Source organism: Mirounga leonina, unplaced genomic scaffold (genome assembly GCF_011800145.1).
Source record: "Mirounga leonina isolate KUSES-001 unplaced genomic scaffold, KU_Mleo_1.0 Mir_154, whole genome shotgun sequence".
Taxonomy (NCBI): domain Eukaryota; kingdom Metazoa; phylum Chordata; class Mammalia; order Carnivora; family Phocidae; genus Mirounga; species Mirounga leonina.
The window spans coordinates 1,751,575-1,772,097 of NW_023270389.1; the positions used below are offsets into that span (position 1 = coordinate 1,751,575).

Here is a 20,523-nt window from a genome sequence, read left to right on the forward strand (position 1 = left end):
GGGGAGAGAGGGCTGGTTTGCGGGGTGGGGAGAGAGGGCTGGTTTGCAGGGGGAAGAGAGGGCTGGTTTGCGGGGGCGGGGAGAGGGCTAGTGGGGGGGGGGGGGGACCTGGAACACGGTGATGGCTGGGTCCCTATCTGTACGGCCTGCGGATCACACCTCCCCAGGGTGGTCTCCATGAGGGTGGAGAAGTGCTGTCTGCAGGTCCTCTCCTGTTAGATTTCTTCGAGAAGTTCAAAGGGCTCAGTCCTACAGCCAACTATCCCTGCTAAGTCTGTCTGTAGGTTTCATGGGCTCTTCCAGCCTCCAGTCCGGAGGCTCACATTCCATCCTGACTCCAGGGAACCTGATCTCTCCAGATGAAGTGTCTGGCTTTGGCCTTTGTTCAAGGGGCCTGTGACACTCACTGCTTCCACAGTGCTTTCCTCGTCACCTGTGTCAGACCTGGGTCCCCCCTGCCTCCTCCATCCCTAAGGGCCAGGAGAAGAAGTGCTGAGTTCTCCGGGAAGATGGCCCCAACTGTTGGGAAAGGAGTACCTCCTCGTGTTCAGGCTGGGGAGGAACTTCCCGTGGCACCTTCCAGAGTGAGGAACTCTGTCCAGGCCTCTAAACCACAACCCCTCCCACCACAGGTGAAGTCTTCACTGTTTTCAGCGGAGACTACACGGACAGAAAGCAGTGTGTTCCCTCCTCCAAACACTAGCATTCTAGTGCTAGGAGGCATGATGCCCGTCCAACCAGCCCCCTGCTCCTTCCCTGCCCTTCTCAACCTCAAGCTTCTGACCTCTTGCTTTCCCCCACTCTCCTAAGTCCCAGGTCTCCCCCAGAACACAACGAACAAAGCCAACATATCGTCCTCGCCCTCTGACCTGGCCAGTCCTGGGGTGTCCGAGCCGCAGCCCCCGAAGGAGGGAGGTGAGCTGGTGGAGGGCTACTCCATTGGGAGCCTCCCTTTGTCTCCACGTCCTTTTCATCCTTCCTGGGGCCCCAGCTCTGTGTGCTGGGCCCAGGAAAGGTTAAACCGGTTGGGCAGTCTCCCCCCCACACCCCCAATAGCATCTAAACTGGGCAACTTGGTGGCAGGAACAAAGCGGGTGTTTGTTGGGCTTCCCTCCTGCCTGGGAGGCTGTTCTCAGACCACGGCATTCCTGGCTTGGACGGAGTCAGCTCACAGCGGCTTCTCCCGGCTGCCGCAGCCAGAACCACGGCCTTTCCACAGGCCATGCCGAGGGCACAGCTCAGGGGCTGCAGGTGCTCGGGAATTAAAATGAATTCAAGTTAAGAAAAGCTAGTTCTGGTGGCACCTGGGTGGCTCAGGAGTTAAGCGTCTGCCTTCGGCTCAGGTCATGATCCCAGGGTCCTGGGATCGAGCCCCGCATCAGGCTTCCTGCTCTGCAGGAGGCCTGCTTCTCCCTCTCCCACTCCCCCTGCTTGTGTTCTCTCTCGTTGTGTATCTCGCTCTGTCAAATAAAAATCTTTAAAAAAAAAAAAAGAAAAAAGAAAAGCTAGTTCTTGGGGGAGCCCAGTGGGCTCAGTCAGGGAGCATGCAACTCTTGATCTCAGGGTCATGAATTCGAGCCGCACCTCGGGTGTGGAGATTACTTAAATAAAGGCAAAAAAAAAAAGCTAATTCTTAGAGAAAGGGCTAGAACCAGGCGTCAGGAGGTAGCTTTTTCAAGGTCAGTGAGTACATCAGGGCAGAAGGTCTCGTGGGGCACGAGGACCTTCCTTCCTCTCATCCTTCGTCCTCCTGCTGTGGGGAGAGGCTCACAGGCAAGGAAGGGTCAGGGTGATATGAGCTGAGTAGAGAGAGCAGAGAGGGAAGTAAGGGATGGAAGCAAAGGCGTTCAGGGGGGCAGACGTCTCTGCGCAAACAGGACCACAACACCTACAACAAGGAGGCGGGAAGTCAGCTCACTTGCCCGGGAGCTGGGGAGCCCAGGGCCTGAGCTCACCCAGGTGACGAGAAGGCAGATAAGTCAGCGTGGCATCTGTTTTTATTAGAAAACCCCATCTGGTCAGCACTCCCCCGACCCAGAACAGAGACTGGGTAGCCTCTGAGAGTCCCTCAGCCTTCATCTGATCTTCCAGCCTCTTCCGAGAGGGGAGGGCAGGGATGGGGGTCGAGTTGGGCAGTCTCTCGGCAGTCTCCCGAGCGCCCCCTCCTGCGCACCTCCGAGTTCACACTGCAGCGCTGCAGCGGGCACCAAAGGGCCCTCGAGGCTCGTTGCTAGAGGCATTCCTGCCTGTATGGCTTCAGGACGGACTCCGAGGCCTGGTCCTTCACTCTGGTTGAGAGCAGGCAGGATCCAGAAGGTGGCAGGGGCTAGGGGATGAGAGACCGCACTTGAGAGACCCTCTGGAGTCTGGAAAGCACCTGGATCTCCTGGGCGGGGAGGGCCGAGGAAACCCCTCAGTTCTTCTTGGTCTTGGGAGTGTCGTACTTCCGCTTGCTGGAGTACCACAGCAGCAGGGGGATGCCGATGGACGGCAGCGTCATGACTCCGAAGGCCGCCCAGTCCAGCTGTGGAGGACAACAGAGGCCCTGCTTACAAGTCTGGATGAGGGCACGGGAGGGCCGGGAAGGAGGCGGGCACCGAGAGAGGGAGCAGCGCAGCCCAAACGTTCAGCAGAACCTCAGCACAAAGGCTCCTCTGGCCGCTCCCGACAGAAGGGCTCTCTCCACACCAACCTATCTTCCAAGCTATGGTGCCCAAGGCCTCACCTGACCTGACCCAGACTGGAAGAGAATCTTCTCTAGCCCACCATGGTGTTCCCACTCAACCTTCCCAGCACTCTGCAACTCTCCGAATCTAAGCACATATTCTTTTAAACCTCAAAACAGACCCAGGACTCCAAAATGGGGCTCGACTCAGGGCTGCGTAGAGAAAAAGGGCAGTTTTTTGGTTCTGGCCATCATGATCTCATGGCCAAAAATCTCTAATCATGGGTAAATCAGGACATTTAGTGCCAGTCTGTGTCAGACCTGAAAGAACAGATATGGTAAGAACCAACAAACTAAACAAATCTTCTAAGGAGACCAACAACTCCCACAACCAAAAGCGTGTGCTCATCCCAGGGGAAGAGAAAGAGGACACTGCAGAGCTTACAAAATGCGGGGAGAATCTCCTATCAAACTCCCGCTGAGCCAGGATTCCTCCCTGTCCAGGGGCGCTGGTAAAGCCAATCTGAAAGGAAGACAAAAAAGGCATTAAGGCAAATCTAAGTCCTTCTCATGTGAGAAAGGGCAGTCCTGACCGACCCAATCCGAAGCATGACATTCTCGGATCCCAAAGGCGCGAGAGCTTCCAGAAGATGCGGGAAAATAAAGAGCTGCATGATTCTCAGTGTGTTGTCGAGGAGTCAGTCGGGAGCCAGGAGACACATGATGAGCTTTTTCTCAACAAGGCAGGCCAGGCATGCAGCTGAAGTTAAACCAAATCCTCTTTGTTCACCTCAGGCTCTGGAAGAGTGGCTCACACCCCTGACCCCTCTGCAGGACGAGGTGTGTGATGGAAGGACTTGCCCTTGGCAACGGCTGCCCTGTTCCTCCAGTGGAAATGCTCTTCCATACCTCACCAACTGACAGGAGGGTCCAACGACCGAAGGAGCATTTGCGAAAGCACGGAGCCCCACCCAGCGCACACAGGAGAGGAGGGGCCGGGGCCGCAGCATTCCGCCCTGGAGAGCAGGCCGAGAGCTGCAGCCCTCTGCAAACAGCCTCGCTCAGAAGTGGCAGCCGAGCCTTTGATTTTGTGTCTCTTAACCTGTCAAATACCGGGTAGAACCAGAGTCCTAAAGCTGCTTCTGAAAGCAGAAAGGACACAAGATGTGAAAACCGAACTAGGATTACAAGAATATGGTTCCATGTGGTTTGTAAAAAAAAATTCACAAAGGGCAGTGAATGTCAGAGACTCTAAGATTTCTTTAAGCCCTACGGTTGACCTGTTGAGTGTTTTCCCTGCTGTGCATTCACTATGCAGCCTTCAGCCCACTTTAACATCTTGTCAGAGGCCTTCATAAACTCACGGCCAGAGTCCCCATCTTCTTGGTAGTCCCCAGATCCTAGCACACTATCGGGGCTCAATAAGTGTCTGCTGACCTGTTTGACAACCGATCAAAGGATTGTTTACTACCGATTTTCTATCATATGTGAGAGAGAGAGACATCGAAGACAAAGTCCCCGGCCTCAAGGAGTTTATGATTAAACTGGGAGGGGGAGTGGGTAAAGACCTACACATAAAAAAAAGCGGTACTGAGATAGCACACAGTTAAATTGAGTGAAGGAGGCCGTCAGGGCTCTAGAAACTTCTATGCAGTCAGCAAACGCTTGCTGAGAGAGCAAGGACAAAACTGTGGGGTGTAAAAGCAAAAACAGAAACAAGGGCATGCAGTCCAAAGCTGGGTCTTGAGAGAAGAGGGAGAAAGAATGAGAATGGGGGGGGGGGGGTTGGAAGGGGCTCGGCCTCCTGAGGGTGGAATGTGCCGGAAAGCTGGAGACAGAGAACAGCTACATGACCAGAGCATCTGCGGCAAGAGCTGTCCAAGCAAGGGAAAGACGGACACAGTGGAGACTGGGAATGAGCGCAGAAGATGGGAGGGAGGGGCATGGGCGACCACACACTGCGTGGCAAGCTGCATGGTCCAGATTAAAAGCAAAGCGGGAGGGATGATGAGGAGGGGAGGCTATGGTTCTCCTCTCCCAACATCTCAACTGCTTCATTCTGGATCTTTACAATTTGAAACCTCCTTCCTTCCTAAGGGCAGCACCTCAGCTTCTGGTCCTTCTTACCGTCCTCAGAATTTAGTGGTTGCCCTGGAGAGTTTCTGCAAGTTTTCAAAGGCAAGCAGATCTAGGCCCATCCAGCTAAGGTTTGGGCAACTTACCACGACGGGCCCATCCTCCTGGGCCAGGTAAGTAACAGTTGCCGAGGTAAAGTTGAAATAGCCGGCCTTGAGCGGGCGCAGGACCACGGTGTGGGAGACGTTGCTAGCGCTGGCCCGACAGTCAAGGAAGCAAGAAGAAGCAGCTGAAGTTGAAACATCCTTTCAACGTGTGGACTAGATGCACCGTTCACAAAAAGGCTGGCCCACACGTGTGATTTCATGCCTGCAATCCTCTGCGGGAATAATAAATACAGACCTTTCTCTAAGCCTGAACTGTGGGGTATAATAGGATGTCTTCCCAGCCAAATGTAAGGGGTCTCGGAGACACTCAATACACAGGTTCATGCTGTATTCAGTCCTGGGTTTCTGAAGTCAACTTTCAAAGCAACACATATGATGGATGAAAAATCATTCTCACAGAAACTCATTGACTAACTGAAGGAAGACTGAAAATACAAAATAAAAACAAAAAAACTGAAAGAGAACACTTATCCTCATTGGTAAATCTAAATACTTTCATTCACGGGGGGGGGGGGGGGGGAGTTAATCTAATTCCACTTGGGAAATAACTGGTGGATGCCGATAAGACACCCACTGAATGAGAAATGTCTTTAGGAGGCCACCTGGGGCCTCCGTGCTAGCAGCCAACCGACTTTCTTCTAAAAGCAGCTTAAATACCCTCGTCCAGCCACAAACGGCCTCCTAAGTGTCTACCTTGTCCCCATACAGTATGTTGTAGTGCCTTATAACCTGAACTCAAGGACCCTCCTTCCTCAGGTCTACCCTCAATCACGCTTGATTTTCTACTGTCCCATCTTTTCTGGAGAGGACACAAAGAACGGCCACACGTAGCCAGACTATGTGAAGTGACGTTGCTGATTCATTGGCAATGTGTCCGCGTCTTCCCCAACACCAGCCTTCACCACCCAGCGTCAAGGATACGGGGCAATCCGGTCCCATTTGACATTGAGCATTCCGGAGACAATGCCAAAGTCCTCCGGAGGGAAGGAATCATCAGATAACTCCACGTCTAATGCAGCGCTGCAAAATGGAGAGACAAAAGAGGTAAGTAAGTAACGGATACAGAAGTGAAGTAATCAACTGGGGGCGCCTGGCCGACTCAGTTGGAGGAGCACAGGATTCTTGATCTTGGGGCTCTGAGTTCGAGCCCCTCACTGGGTGGAGAGATTACTTAAAAATAAAATCTTAAGAGAAAAGGTAATAGGCAATTACATCTGCCTGCTTATCCTAAAAAATCAGAACTACAAAAGACAGATGTGAGTCACACAGTAACTTGGGTTGGTTGTACTGAAGAATCAAGGTCTAGGACTGGGTTCTCTGGCTAAGAAGCACCAAGGAAGGGCGCCTGGGTGGCTCAGTCGGTTAAGCGACTGCCTTCGGCTCAGGTCATGATCCTGGAGTCCTGGGATCGAGCCCCGCATCGGGCTCCCTGCTTGGCGAGGAGCCTGCTTCTCCCTCTGACCCTCTCCCCTCTCATGTACTCTCTCTCATTCTCGCTCTCTCAAATAAATAAATAAATCTTAAAAAAAAAAAAAAAGCAGCACCAAGGAAGGAATGGGATTCTCTCTTGCCCCAATTTCTGCGTCTACGTGTGTATATACGTGTGTATGCATGTACTCGCTTCCTTCAGACAAGCAAGACACGTATGGAAGAGAGAATTAAGGCAAATAAAATTAAAGAAAGGCAACACACATGCTTACAGGCTAACGAAAGAAAGGAAGCTGAAACCTGCAAGCCCGGAGGTAAGGAAAGATCGGGTCTCATCTTCCTCCCGTTTCACCCTCCTTCTTGCTTCTTCTCCCCTCAGAAACTCTCCCAGCTCCCAAAAGTGGAAGACGGTTTCTGGGAGCTTAGGTGAAGCAGGTCCAGGAGAGCGTTCCCTCGCTCCTGACACCTGGTGCTGCGTGTTCCCCAAAGGTCTCCGTCCCCAGCTGGGAAGTCAAAGAACTTCAAAAGGGCGCAAGCTGCAGCCCCTGGGCCGCCTCACCTCGAGCCGACATTGTAGATGCTGTACTGTAAGGTCAGGTCTCGCCCCTCCACGGCGTATCTGTTCAGCAGTGACTTGGAGGCCAGCAGCCGCGCTCCGTCCTCGGCATGACCGACAGCAAACAGGGCCAACAACACCGATACCAGCAGCCTCATCTTCGGGGGAAACGCCGAGCGGGCGGCAACTCAGGCACGCAGGGCACCGCAATCTTCCCGGCAGCGCCCCCTTACCGAGCCCGGCAAAACTCAGCGTCACCACAGCAGCAGCCCCTCCTCCTCGGCCAGCAGGGCGGACCCACGCGCCGGGATCTCCCACCTGTCCGCCCCGCCGCCCTCTTCCCGTCGCGGGGCCGTCCCTCGCACAGGCCTCCTCCTCCGCCCAGCCCCCCGGGGCCCTCCCCACGCAGCCTGCCCGCGCCCCACCCCTCCGGGCCGCCACAGCCCTTCCGTGGGTCCCTCCGGGGCTCAGCCCGCTCGGCCCTCCCCTTCTCGCCAGGAGGACACGTCCCCCGCCGGCGCGCCCCCCTCGTCCCCGCGCGGCCGGGCGGCCCCTCCGCCGCCGGGCGCCACCCCGCCCGCGCCCCCACGGCTCGGCGCTCACCGTGCGCACCCCACGGCCTTTCGGGGGCCACCGAGACCGGAAGAGAGCGTCAGCGGCCCAGGGGCCGGAAGTGAGCTGCGGTCGGAAGCCCCGGTGCTCCGCGCGATGGCTCCCGGGAGTTGTAGTTCCCGGCCAGGCCCCGCGGCTGGCTCTGCGGCGCCGGCGCGCGCCCTGGGCCCGAGAGCGCCTGCGCTACCGCGTGCGGCCGCCCGGGCAGGGGCCCTGCAGGCTGGGCCCGCGGTCCGCGGCGTCCAGTGCGCCGCCGGCGAACTGCGAACCGCGGGAGAGCCCCTCCTCTCGGGCTGCCGCCATCCTTCCCGCTTCCAGGCGACAGACGTGGTGCTCCCCGCACCCAGGAAGTCGCCAAGCCCCGAGCGTCTCTGAGACGCCCTTCGCCGTGCCGGCTCTCACCGCCTCGGCCCGTGCTCGCCACCGATGCTGCGTTCGCTGCGGGGCGCGCCCTGCACTCTTCCGTCAGCTGCCGGGCACATGCCCCCAGCAGCGTTCGGAAAAGGCTGCCTGTGGGGTTCTGCCCTCGAGAATCGGGTCTCCGGTGTGCCGCGCACCGGCAGGTGTCACTTGCGTAAGGCCTCGGGTCTCCGGTCTGTACGAGGAGGTGATACGGCACTCTCCGAGTGGCGGAGGGCAGGCCAGCGCATGTGTGTGACACTGAGCGCGTCGCCCGGCTCAGGTACGAGCTCGCCGAAGGCCAGCCGTCAGCGTTGCTGTTGTTCGTCTGCCTTGCGGCGCCTCTTCGCTCCGCACGCACTGGCCGTGCGCCTTCTGTGCCGGCACGTTCCAGGTGGTGAGGCGCAGTGCCGGGGAGGACGGAGGAGATTTCTCCTTGCTGGGACTTCTCGTTCTCGTGGGATGACACCCGTTTCCTGTGTTTGTCCTAGCAGGCCCTGCGTTCCGCACCTCCCAGACCAGAGCTCCTTGAGGACAGGTGGTCTGTTTGCATTGCCAGCGCCATGCCTGAGCACGTGGTGGGGACTCCGGGAGCGAATGACAGCTCGTCTACACACAGCCTCCAGTCTGCTTCTCTCTTCTTCTCCAGCCCATGGCTCAGGGCCGCGTGGCAGTCTCATCCCTTGGCTTTGCCAGACTACCTTGCTCTTTCACAGTACTGGACTTCAATATGCTTTGTCCCAGTTGTTTCTGGCCTGAAAAAGCCACCTTAATGATTAGATGCTATTTGTCCAGCGCACACTCACCCAAAGGCCCTACAGTGCTGCTGAGCGCAAAGGAGGTGCTCAAAAGTACTTGCTGATCGTGGGAATTTTATTCCTTTCCAAAGCATTGTTTTCATAGCAACTTCTCCAGGCTTGGAGAGATACGAAGTGGTTCTCAGACTCAGCTGCACGCAAAAGGCCTGTATCTTCAGCACACACAGTCTAGATACCCTACCAAGAGCCACTCAGGATTCAGGAGAGAAATGTCTCCAGCCTTACTTTGGCCGTCTATGCCCCGACCCTCTGCCTCTGCCCCTTCCAGCTGAGTCCCTTGTTCACTCACTGATACACTGAGCATCCATTTTGGGGGGCACTTGTCATGCACCAGGTGCTGCGATAGTCATTGTGGGAGATACAGAGATAGGGTATGGTGTCTGCCCTCAAGACTTTAGAACCTAGTGATGGGGTGAGATATACTCATGGCCATAGTGAAAAGGCAAATGGAATGTCACGCACCCTTTAAAACACACACACACACATCCCAGCGGCTCACATTGTCCATGGAATCACATCTCTTTGTCTGACAGTCAAAGCCCTCACTGTCATCCCTACCACTCTCTGCTTTAGCCAAACAGACCGCTCCCTCTTGCCCACTTTCTCGCTTTCAGACTTTTGAGTGCAAGTTACTGAGTCAACAATCGCTTTTATTGACTTCTTACTATCACCAGCCCTATGCTAGTTTCCAAGAGAACAAACATATATAATACGCACTTGGAAGAGTTTGAAATGGCGGGGGGCTGGCGGGGATGGGGGACAGATAAACAGATTCATGACGCTGTCCTAAGTGTTCTGAGAGAGGTTAGTATGTAAAGGCCCTGGTCTGCCTTTACATTCTCTTCATTGTCTTTTTGATAAATAAGGGTTCTTCATTTTAATTGTAATGTTCTCTAAAAAAGCAGTTGATACTGCCTGAGAAATCCTGCCTCTGGGTGCTTTGGGTGCACATGTGGACTGCGGACATTTGGGAAGGAAATAGACACCAGGACATTTGGGAAGGAAATAGAACATGACACCTACATCCACCACCGTCAGTGGTGAGCACTGTTCACTAAAGGGACATATATCCAAGTGAGTCTGCTTCACAAACCCCTTGGAATTATAGATTGCTTTTTCCTTTCTTTCTGTAGAACCAGAGAGAACCTTGGAAAATGCTGTGTTAACAGACCATTTCACCCCCAGCACCCTGACACATCCCACTGTGGATGGGAGAGTCTCAGACAAGGCCTGGGTTGGTGAAGACACATCGTCTCTGTCTACAGTCTCCCTATTAGAATCTATTCTGATTAGAGAGAGATTTCAACAATCAATTGCTAAGGGAAATGTTTCTGTTGAAATACTTCCAAACAAATATGGTTGCTTCCTGCCATCCTCAAAGGAACCCCAAACCAAGAGACTGGGTAGAACCTTGTTAGGCGTGCAGGGAACCGTGTGCCAGGAACAGAGACATGCAGGGCCAGTGTGAGCTGCTCACTGCTTTCCTGCCCTGTTCCCCCAGATAGTCACAACAGAGCCCAGTCTGCCCACTGGCCTCTCTTTCGGGATCTGTAACAAGAAGGCAACCAAGATAGTGTGTGGCTAAGCTGACAAGGAAATGGCTGGCTGCTTTTTGGCTGGTGGCTAGGCGGGCACCCGGGAAGAGCCTCACTGCCAAATCGAGGAGGCTCTGATGGGCATAAGCTAGCTGGAGGGGCATTCTGTAAGAGGTTATGGATTAAAAAGATCATACCACTTTTCAAGAAGCATCCAGAATCACAGCAATGACAGCAAATTCGCAACATTTTTCTTTTTTAGATTCATTTTTTTTATTGTGGTAAATATATATCTAACGTGGGATTCGCCATTTTAACCATTTAAAATATATTCAATAGCATTAAGGACATTCACATTGTTTGTTATAGAACCATCATCACCATCTCTCTCCAGAAATTTTTCAACTTCTCAAACTGAAACTCCACATCCACTAAACAATAATGCCCGTCCCCATCTCCCCACCAGCCCTGGCAACCACTACTCTACATCCTGTTTCTATGAATTTGACTACTTTAGGTACTTCATGGAAGTGGAATCACACAATAAACTCATTTTACACAAATAATTCATGCTGATATTCTCAGTGAAACAAAATCAAATACAGAAACAGTGAGTCTAAATGTCTGCATGCAAATTTAGATGCCCAAGAAATGTTGACTACCTTATTTTTCTGTAATCAAACCTAGTTTCTGTTTCCAGCCCTTTTTCCATAGAGTAGCAGCAACTTAATCTCTGTTAATGCAGGGACTCCCCGGTCATTTTCTTCAGAGCAGTCTCTAATTTTCTAGAGGGCTCCCGATGTGCCAGATGCATGGTGCTTGGTTATCAATACTTTTTTTTTCCTCTTAGCTATGGGATGTCCTTAGGAATCATCAGGAGAGGTTTTTTTTAAGATTTTATTTTTTTTTAAGTACACATTTCTTTGCCATCTAGTGTTTTGTTTTATTTATTTTATTTTTTTTTAAGATTTTATTTATTTATTTGAGAGAGAGAGAATGAGAGACAGACAGCACGAGAGGGAAGAGGGTCAGAGGGAGAAGCAGACCCCTCGCTGAGCAGGGAGCCCGATGTGGGACTCGATCCCGGGACTCCAGGATCATGACCTGAGCCGAAGGCAGTCGCTTAACCAACTGAGCCACCCAGGCGCCCTTATTTTATTTTTTTAAAAGGATTTTATTTATTTAAACACAGAGAGAGCAAACACAAGCAGGGGGAGCCACAGAGGCAGAGGGAGAAGCAGGCTCTCCACTGAGCAGGGAGCCCAATGTGGGGCTCAATCCCAGGAGCCGGAGATCATGACCTGAGCAGAAGGCAGACACTTAACCAACTGAACCACCCAGGTGTCCCTTATTTATTTATTTTAGAGGAGGAGGGGAGAGAAAGAAGAGGGGCAGAGGGAGGAGAGAAACCCAAGCAGGCCCCAAGCTGAGCGTGGAGCCTGATGTGGGACTGGATCTCACCACCCTGAGATCATGACCTGAGCCCAAATCAAATCACTTAACTGACTGGCCCACCCAGGTGCCCCCTGGTTATCAATACTTTTCCTTTCTGGCATCCATTAAGCCATACGATCCTGTCTGCTCTCGGGCTATGGGTTCCATCGGAGCCCAGTCACACCCCCTCAGCCTTATCCAAGGGCTCCCCAGGCATAGTGACCCTCCCCCCTTTCCCTCCCTCTACTTCAGAGACTTGGTTGGTCTCTCCAAGCCCATCACTTCTTCCTTGCTACTCAAGGGCAGTCCTCAGTTCTGCAAGCCGGGCTGAGACTGGGATGAGCAGGAATCTTGAAGCTTGTCTTAGGCCCTCTGCCTGGGCACACCCCAGTGCTGGCCAAGAACAAGAACATTTTCTTCCATAATCACAGTAACATCATTGCACCCACGAAGTTTGACACTGACATAATATTCTATTTTCTGATGTAGAGTCCATATTCAATTTTCTCCAAAATGCCCTCTATGACTTTCAAAGAGAATCTAGGGTCCTACGAAGGGTTACATATCGCAGCATTGCATTTGAGGGAGAGGGGCCCAGGCAGCTCCGGCTCTTGGCACAAACTAAGTCTTTGGATCCCTTGAAAATCTCAGACAAACCTGGCACCTGAAGTTCTCAGTGGACTGTTTTCCGCTTCTTGCCAAATGCTCCTCCAGCACATGTGGATTCCAAGGTGGATTCTGGAGTCTGCATCTGCCTCGTCTTGAAGCCTTTTGAGGGTTTGCGCTATTTTTGGAATTGGACCACAGTCTCTCTAGTTAAGCCTGGTCTTCCTTCTGCTCACCCTGGTAGGTAGGGGTTGGGGAGTGAGCATTTCCAGCCTCCTCCTGCTGAGAAGTGAAGCAGGGGTGTGTGCGTGCATGTGCCCGCATGCCCTCTCAGCCCCACAGAGGAGCACCCCGCCAACCCCTGGGCCTGGGACCCCACCCTCCTATTGCTACGACAACCACTTCTGTGAGGTCATGGAGGCTAAAGAATTGTGAGCGTGTAGTGGGCGGGGAGCGGACACGCCGGAGGCTCATCACATTAGTGATCAGAGAACTTTATGATCCTGAAGAAGAAAGAGAATGTGTCTTTATCTTCCATCCTCAAAGTAAGGGGGCAGGCAGGCGCACAGGCAGGACAAGGCCACTGACCCTGCTGTCCCGCTCGGCGTGAGCTGCTCCCTCCTGACTGGCTCCTTCTCTCCCCCAGGAGACCAAAGAAGCTTGGAGAGCCCCAGGGGCAGAAGATCCCTCCTTTAACACCTTTGCTGTACGCTTGACACCCATCCACAGCTTGGCTGATGACCTCGGCTACCAAGGGAGCCAGGAGCCGGCCAGTGTGAGTGCCCCCCACCCTGCACCCCCCTCCCCTGGGGTCCCGCACCCCCTGCTCGACCACCACATGGGCAATTTCCCTCAGTACTTCCCCCAGGATGTCCTGTGGCAACCTTCCATATCTTCTCTACATCCTTCCAATTCACATCTTCACTAAACATGGCTCAAACTTACGGCTTCCAGAATAAAATACCAACAGCGATAGTAAGCACAGCTTACCTATGCGGCTCTGTGAGGTAGATACTATTATTATCCCTGTTTTCAGATAAAGAAACTGAGGCACAGGCGAGTGAAATAACTCTGCCAAGATGACATGCGTCAGAAGCAGACATGCCAGGTGCCCAGCTGTGTGTCCGACCCCAACCCCCCCACAACTGCTCCCAGTTCATGACCCCCTGTTTACCAGTCCTCCGGGGCTTCCTTTCAACATTTCTGGGCTGGAAACACAGCTGGTAGAGGGCCTTAGCTGTTCGTTGATTGGAGGGGGGTCTGTCTGTGTCAGCGGTCACTGACACAGTAAATTGCTCACATTTGAAGTGCAGTTGGCCGAGCTGACACGTACTCGGGAGACCACCACGATCACAGCAGACGTATCTGTCACCCCCAAGCAGGGACAGCCAGGGTTTCCAGAACAGATCCCTTAGCGGGCCAGGATCTGCCTTTCAGAAGGAGTCTGTATTTACCCAGGTATCTGCGTTCGGATCATCCTGCGTTCAGCATCTGCCTGAGCGCAGAGCGCAGGGGCTGTTTGGGGACTTCCCTGTGGTCCCCTGCGGGGGGCCAGGCCTTGCTGCCCGGCCCGAGCCTTCCCTCTGACCTCACTTGCCCGCTCAGACGCGAAGTCCCGTGCGTCGCGGGATGGGTCAGTGGAGAGCACGCTTCATTCCTCGCTCTCGGATTCCCCAAGGGGCAAGACCCCGGAGGCGGAAGCGGAGCCCGAGGAAGGACGAGGTGAAGGAGGAGGACGAGGGCGGCAGGGCCGGGCGCGCGGGCGGCGGCTCAAGGAGCGCCCCAGCGCCCCGGGGAGCAGCCCCAGCTCGCTCACGTCCCGGACCGGGGCTTCGCGCCGGAGCCCGGCCGCCTCCCGCCAGTTTGTGTGCGGCGCGGGGGCCGGGGCCGGGCGCGCCGGGGTCGGAGGGAACCGCCAGCGGCGCGGCTAGGCCGACGCGCAGCGCGGGCAGGGGGCTCCGGGGGCGCGCCCAGGAGAGGCGGGGCCCGGAGCCAGGAGCGCCCAGACGACAATCCTTCGTAAATAAAGCCCAGTCTCTTTTTGAGGTTGGCAAGTCCCAGCCCCATGATGGCAGGTTTGTCTCCGCATTGACCGATTGGAAGATGGATGGGTTGATCTGGGGGGACATGCACCCATTTTCTTCCTCCCCTCCCCGCATATGTCTCTGAGCCCTTCCTCATCCTTTGCATCTCTAGGGCCGAGGCCTTGGGACCCTGGGGGCCTGCAGCTCCGAGAAGGGAAAGAGCAAAGGGCCCCACGCGGGGGTGGGGGTGGACCGTTCTTCAGCCCCTCAACCCTCCAAAGCTCTGCGCTCTGCCGAGGACTCGCAGCCCAAAGCAAAGCTTGTGGGCTCCCCACTTAGCAAATGGTAAGATGGGAGCAAAAGCTGTTTGCCCGCGTGGGGCTGCAACCAAACCCGCCTGGCCTCCTTCCTCCGCCTGAGTGAGGGGAGAGGGGCCTTGGCCTCAGGACCCCGGACCCTGCCCCTGCCCCTGCCCCACCCGCTGCTAGCAGGAGGGCAGCTGTGCCGGGGGCAAATGGGGAAGTACAGCTGGGCAAGGTGGGGCTCCGTGCAGGTGGCTGAGACGGGGGCTCGCAGGGGAAGGGCAGCGAGGGCGCAGGAACCGCGGGAGGAAGGCTGAGCAGGGCTGTGGCCTCAGGGGGTCCAGTGAGCTCTGTAGCAAGAGCAGCCCCACAAACCCAGTGGCGCTTTTGAGGCCTGTTAATCACTGCGAGCTGCCCAGGGTTGGGGGGTGGGTGCCTTCCCCAGCAGGGCAGCCCCCTGTTGATGGAGGGTCCCTGCTGTGAGCTGTTAGCAAGCCCCCCGGAAGGAGCTGGGGGTCGGTGTGCGGCGGGAACAGGGCCCCGCCCAGGTGCCATCCCAGCAGCTCTGATAATTCACTGAGATTTGTTGTTTCCCAGGGCATACTTAATTTTGTAAATGCCCCGTGCGTGCTTGAAAAGTGTATTACAGCAATGTGCCTAAAAATAAAAACACAAATAAGGGAGAAAGGACAGCTCTTCCTCCAGAAGGATGGCCACTGACAACACAGGAGGAGTGGGGGGTGTGGGAAACCCCAGCGCAAGCCGGTCGTGAGTGCTGCAGCCGGACCTGCGATCGAGAGCGGAATTATGGATGGATATTTGAGAAACAGGATATCTGCATAGTCTCAAAGCCTCTCCCTCAAGATATTTATTAATTGCAGAGGTAAAATGATACCTTTACAGCGGGATACCCAGCAGGCACCACACCCTTTTCACCAAGTTGTCAAGGCCACAGGAACTCATCGTGAGACACTCGGACGTCGCATCCCCTGCCACGATGTGCTGGAAAGACCCACCGCTTCTGGGACGTGCTCGTTACAATGCATGACCATCTACCCATGAGAGGACTTCAGACAAACCCGGACTGAGGGACATCATCTAAAGTAATTGAGCGGTACTCTTCAGAATGCCGAGGCTCTGCGAGCCTCAGAAGGACCGAGGACTGTCACACGCTATCACACGACAGCCCAGTATTCCGGACTGGATCCTCCAACAGGAAAAGGCTGTCAGTGGACAAAGTGGCAACATTCAAATAACGTGTCTGTAGTTGAGCTAACGTGATCACACCCATGTTAATCAGTTTGTTAATGGTACTCGTGGTTACGCAAAATACTGACAGTGGAGGAAGCTGGGTGAAGAATGTATGGAGACTGCACTACTTTTGCCAATCCCCTGTAAGCCCCAGCTCCTTCAAAATAAAACTTTGAATAAATGCTCAGTTTAAGAACTTACAGTAACCACTGCTCAGGTTGAGAAATGGGACATTATTATCACTCGTGTGTCTTCCTTCCGAATCACAACTTCTGACTTCTCATACAGGTAACTACTGTGATGACCTTGGTGATAATTACTTCCTTGCTTTGCATAATGGATTTCCCTTCCAGACAGCCGTCCTTAAAAAGTAAAGTTTAATTTTGGGGCCCCTGGGTGGCTCTGTGAATTAAGCGACAGACTCTTGATTTCGGCTCAGGTCATGACCTCAGGGTCCTGAGATGGAGCCCTGTGCTCAGCAGGGAGTCGGCTTGGGATTCTCTCTCCCTCTCCCACTGCCCCTCTCCCTGCTCGAACTCTCTTTCTCAATCAATCAAATCTTTAAAAAAAAGTAAAGTTTAATTTTGCCTGTTTTAGAATTTTATATATGTGAAATCATACAGCATATTCTTTTTTACGCCCCCACCCTGTTTGCTTTGTTGTGTTTTTTATTTCATTAATTAAAAACTTTTTTATTGTGGTAAAATACACAACTTAACATTTACCATCTTACCCATTTTAAGGGCTCACTTCAGGGGTACTAAACATTCACACTGTTGAACGACGACCGTCCCCGTCCGCCTCCCGAACGCTTCATCCTGCAAAACCGAAACTCCATCCCCATCGAACACGAACTCCCCGTTCCTCCTGCCCCAGCCCTGGCGGCCACCACCTGCTTTCTGTCTCTGCGGGTCTGACGATTCTGAGTGCCTCATAGCATCATATAGTGTTTGTCTTTATTGTGACCGGTTATTTCATTCAGTGTAATGTCCTCGAAGCTCATCCATGTTGTAGCACGTGGTGGAATTTCCTTCCTTCTCAAGGCTGAGCAATATCCCATGGTGAGTCTCTACTACATTTGGCTCATCCATTCATCCATCGGTGGACAGCTGGGTTGCTTCACGTTTTAGCTCTTGTGAATAATACCACTATGAATATGGGTGTACAAATATCTCTTTAAGAAAAGAAAAAAAAGGGCGCCTGGGTGGCTCAGTGGGTTGAGCGACTGCCTTCGGCTCAGGTCATGATCCTGGAGTCCCAGGATCGAGTCCCACATCGGGCTCCCTGCTCTGCGGGGAGCCTGCTTCTCCCTCTCTCCCTCCCCCTGCTTGTGTTCACTCTCTCGCTGTGTCTCTCTCTGTCAAATAAATAAATAAAATCTTAAAAAAAAAAAAAAAGAAAAGAAAAAAAAATTAAGGTGCCCTGAAAAAAAAAATCTGTATCTTAGAATTAATGATATATGTTAGTCCTTATTGTTATTGTTTCTCTGCCTACGGCTATCAATTACAGAGAGCAGTGTATTCAGATCTATGATTGAGGTTTTTTCCAATTCTCTTTGTAGTGCTCTCAATTTTTTCTTTTTTCTTTTATTTTTTTTTAAAGATTTTATTTATTTATTTGACAGAGAGAGACAGAGCGAGAGAGGGAACACAAGCAGGGGGAGTGGGAGAGGGAGAAGCAGGCTTCCCACTGAGCAAGGAGCCCAAAGTGGGGCTCGATCCCAGGACCCTGGGATCATGACCTGAGCCGAAGGCAGACGCTCAACGACTGAGCCACCCAGGTGCCCCTCTTTATATATATATATAAAATATATGTGTCTCTCTCTGTCAAATAAATAAATAAAATCTTAAAAAAAAAAAGACTTACTTATTTGATAGAGACACAGTTAGAGAAGGAACACAACCAGGGGCAGAGGGAGAGGGAGAAGCAGGCTTCCCGCTGAGCAGAGAGCCTAATGTGGGGCTTGATCCCAGGACCCTGGGATCATGACCTGAGTCGAAGGCAGTTGCTTAACGTCTGAGCCACCCAGAGGCCCCTTATGCACACTTTCTATTCTGTGTATTCTCTCTCTTGTCTTAAATAAACTTTTTATTGTGAACAATTTTAGATTTATAAAAAAAACTGTTACAGTGAAGAGTGTTCCTATATACCCCACACCCATTTTTAACACCTTACATTACCATAGCACATCTGTTACAGTGAATTAATTGCTACTGATACATTATTATTAAGTAAAGTCCGTACTTCATTTAGATTTCTTTAGTTTTTAGCTAGTATCTTTTTTCTGTTCCAGGCTCCCATCCCAGATGCTACGTTACATTTGATTGTCCCGTCTCCTTAGGCTCCTCTTGACTGTGACAGTTCCTCAGACGTTCCTTGTTTCTGATGACCTTGACAGTTCTGAGGAGTGCGCAGATGGGGTATGCATGGTGTTGTCCTCGTGCTTAGACGGGGGTCATGCATTTGGGGAAGAAGAGAACAGAGGTCAAATGCTGTTTTTATCACATCATCTCGAGTACATGCTTTCAACATGATTTATTGTTGACCTTGCCCCCAGGCTGAGGTCGTGTCCCCTCTCTAAAGTCACCCCCGCCCCCCGCCCCCTTTCCAGACTCTGGAAGGGAAGCCTATGCAGCCCACACCTGAGGGGTGGGGAGTTATGCTATGCCTCCTTTAGGCAGAATATTGACATAAGTTGTTTAGAATTTTTCTGCACACATCTGTCTTTTTTCACCCATGTTTTATTCACTTATTTATTCGTATCAGTAGCTTCATGGGCATGTACTTTACACTCTGGGTTATAATTCTACGCCACACTATTTGTTGGTCACGTTGTTCCAGCTTTGGCCATTGGGAGGTCCTTCAGGGGCTCCTGTGTCCCTCATGCCATGTCCCAGTCACTGTGGGTCTTCCCTTCCTACGGGAGGCTCCTGCCTCCTCTAGCACAACTCCTGTCCCGGCATCAGCCGCTCCTCCGAGGAGCCCTGGGTGCCTTCACTGTAGAATAGAGTTAGAGACCAAGGCCTGGGCACCAGGTGCGCATGAAGCCACCAACTGCCCCGAGGGCCCCCTCTCCACGGGGAGCAAGGACGGACGTGTGCTAACTCGGGCATCTACAGATATTTCCATCTGCATCTGAATTAAGCTAAACACGAGTTCATGCTGATGTCTCCACCTCAAATCCATTAGGACGTGGGTCATTCTAGCCTCATCCCCTCGCTTGTCTATAACTCCGGCTCCCACAGTGAGAACCACGCTCCCCTGGGGACCTACCATTTACTTAGTAGTTCAGTTCTAGCTCCGTCTATTGTGGTATCAGGATTGTTAACAAGACATCCATGGGACACGTCCCAGCCAGAGCACAGCGCTAGATTTCCTTTGTCTTTGCTTTTACAAATTCCACTCATTTCCTAGTAGCCTGAGTCCGCATCTATGCCTCCTCCGTGAGGTGATTGCATACATTTATAATAGACTTAGATCCTCTGGTTACATTCTACCTCCCGTCCCGGGGTCCTCTGACTTCCCAGATGGCATGTGTGTTTCCAGTTTGCATACCCTAGGGTTTCCTCTGCTGGAAAGTTCTATGGGTTTTGGCAAGTGCACGGTGTCACAGATCCACCAGGGCAGGATCGTGCACGATCGCTTCCCCATCCTGAAAAATCTCCTGGACTTTTTTTTTTTTTTTTTGTCTTGCTTTTGAGTCCTCACTTTATTTTTCTCCCTCTAGTTGTTTGGTGGGTACACATTGTGCTTATTTGCTGGGTGGGAAAACTTCCATCCTGGGGGCGCCTGGTGGCTCAGTCGGTGAAGTGTCTGCCTTCGGCTCAGGTCATGATCCTGGGGTCCTGGGATCGAGCCCTGTGTCGGGCTCCCTGCTCAGCGGGGAGTCTGCTTCTCCCTCTCCCTCTGCCCACTCTCCACTTGGTCTTTCTGCCATCGTGCCACATCTCGTTTGGTAGTTCCTGGTCTCTGCTGAAACTTCCAAGTTGGGTCTTTAGCTTGAAATGCTAAGCAGCCATTTTCGTCTCTGTCTGTAATTCCAGCCGACGGAATTGCTGTGGGTCCATCCATTGTCCCTCGTTCCTGCTTGGTCTTGCAGGCAGTGCCTTATCTTGTCGGTGCTTCATTCACTTTTACTGTGGTTGACGTTATGTTCCTGGAGATTTCTGCTGCTTCTACCTAGCATCTGGAGACGCCAGCCATCTGGGATCGTCTTATTCCAGGTCTGAGGCTTGAGAACTTCCGGGCCACCCAGAATGGTGCTCCACTGCAGAATCCGTGACTGGTTTGTTCCCAATTCATCCTTCAGGGCCCTGGACCAAGTGCTGGATCTTTACCAGCATCCTCAGACCCCCTTCCTGTCCCCCTAGCTCCAGTCCTTCCAGGCTCTCCAAGCACAACTCAGCCCCTTGGCCATGTTTTCCTGGACAGAAGCCCTGGGTCTGAGGCAGCGTTTCGGGCCTTCCCACCCCCTTGCACTCCGCACCTGTCTTGTTGGCCCTTTGATGCTTTTCTGGTATTTTCTGTTTTTCACCCAGCTTTTAAAACTCGTAGTGAGGGGCGCCTGGGTGGCGTCTGCCTTCGGCTCAGGTCATGGTCCCAGGGTCCTGGGATAGAGCCCCGCATCGGGCTCCCTGCTCAGCGGGGAGC

General features: G+C 53.0%; 1 protein-coding gene and 2 long non-coding RNA genes across 9 annotated transcripts; 2 read left to right on the plus strand and 1 right to left on the minus strand.

The window, feature by feature from the left end:
- Nucleotides 1-1,979: 1,979 nt before the first annotated feature.
- On the minus strand, nucleotides 1,980-7,592 carry SSR2 (signal sequence receptor subunit 2). 2 transcript variants are annotated; one of them, XM_035009797.1, is made up of 6 exons: nucleotides 7,496-7,592; nucleotides 6,896-7,050; nucleotides 5,830-5,928; nucleotides 4,888-4,996; nucleotides 3,111-3,188; nucleotides 1,980-2,524 (listed from the first exon to the last, which is right to left on the minus strand). In XM_035009797.1, exons 2-6 carry the CDS (start codon nucleotides 7,048-7,050, stop codon nucleotides 2,414-2,416), a joined length of 552 nt encoding a protein of 183 aa, XP_034865688.1. In that variant the 5' UTR covers nucleotides 7,496-7,592; the 3' UTR covers nucleotides 1,980-2,413. The 2 variants fall into 2 exon arrangements, with proteins under 2 accessions (XP_034865688.1, XP_034865689.1); XM_035009798.1 differs by having other exon boundaries at nucleotides 6,896-7,120; nucleotides 7,496-7,558.
- A 104-nt stretch (nucleotides 7,593-7,696) lies between these two features.
- On the plus strand, nucleotides 7,697-10,822 carry LOC118013896. Its single transcript, XR_004680141.1, has 2 exons — nucleotides 7,697-8,297; nucleotides 8,398-10,822. It is a non-coding gene; the product is annotated as an uncharacterized LOC118013896 (long non-coding RNA).
- Nucleotides 10,823-12,916: 2,094 nt separating this feature from the next.
- LOC118013897 lies at nucleotides 12,917-20,439 on the plus strand. Of its 6 annotated transcripts, none has more exons than XR_004680143.1 (3): nucleotides 12,917-13,071; nucleotides 14,493-16,161; nucleotides 16,617-17,059. It is a non-coding gene; the product is annotated as an uncharacterized LOC118013897 (long non-coding RNA). The 6 variants fall into 6 exon arrangements; XR_004680144.1 differs by lacking the exon at nucleotides 12,917-13,071 and adding an exon at nucleotides 13,878-14,018; XR_004680142.1 differs by lacking the exon at nucleotides 12,917-13,071 and adding an exon at nucleotides 14,052-14,371.
- The last annotated feature ends 84 nt before the right edge of the window (nucleotides 20,440-20,523 follow it).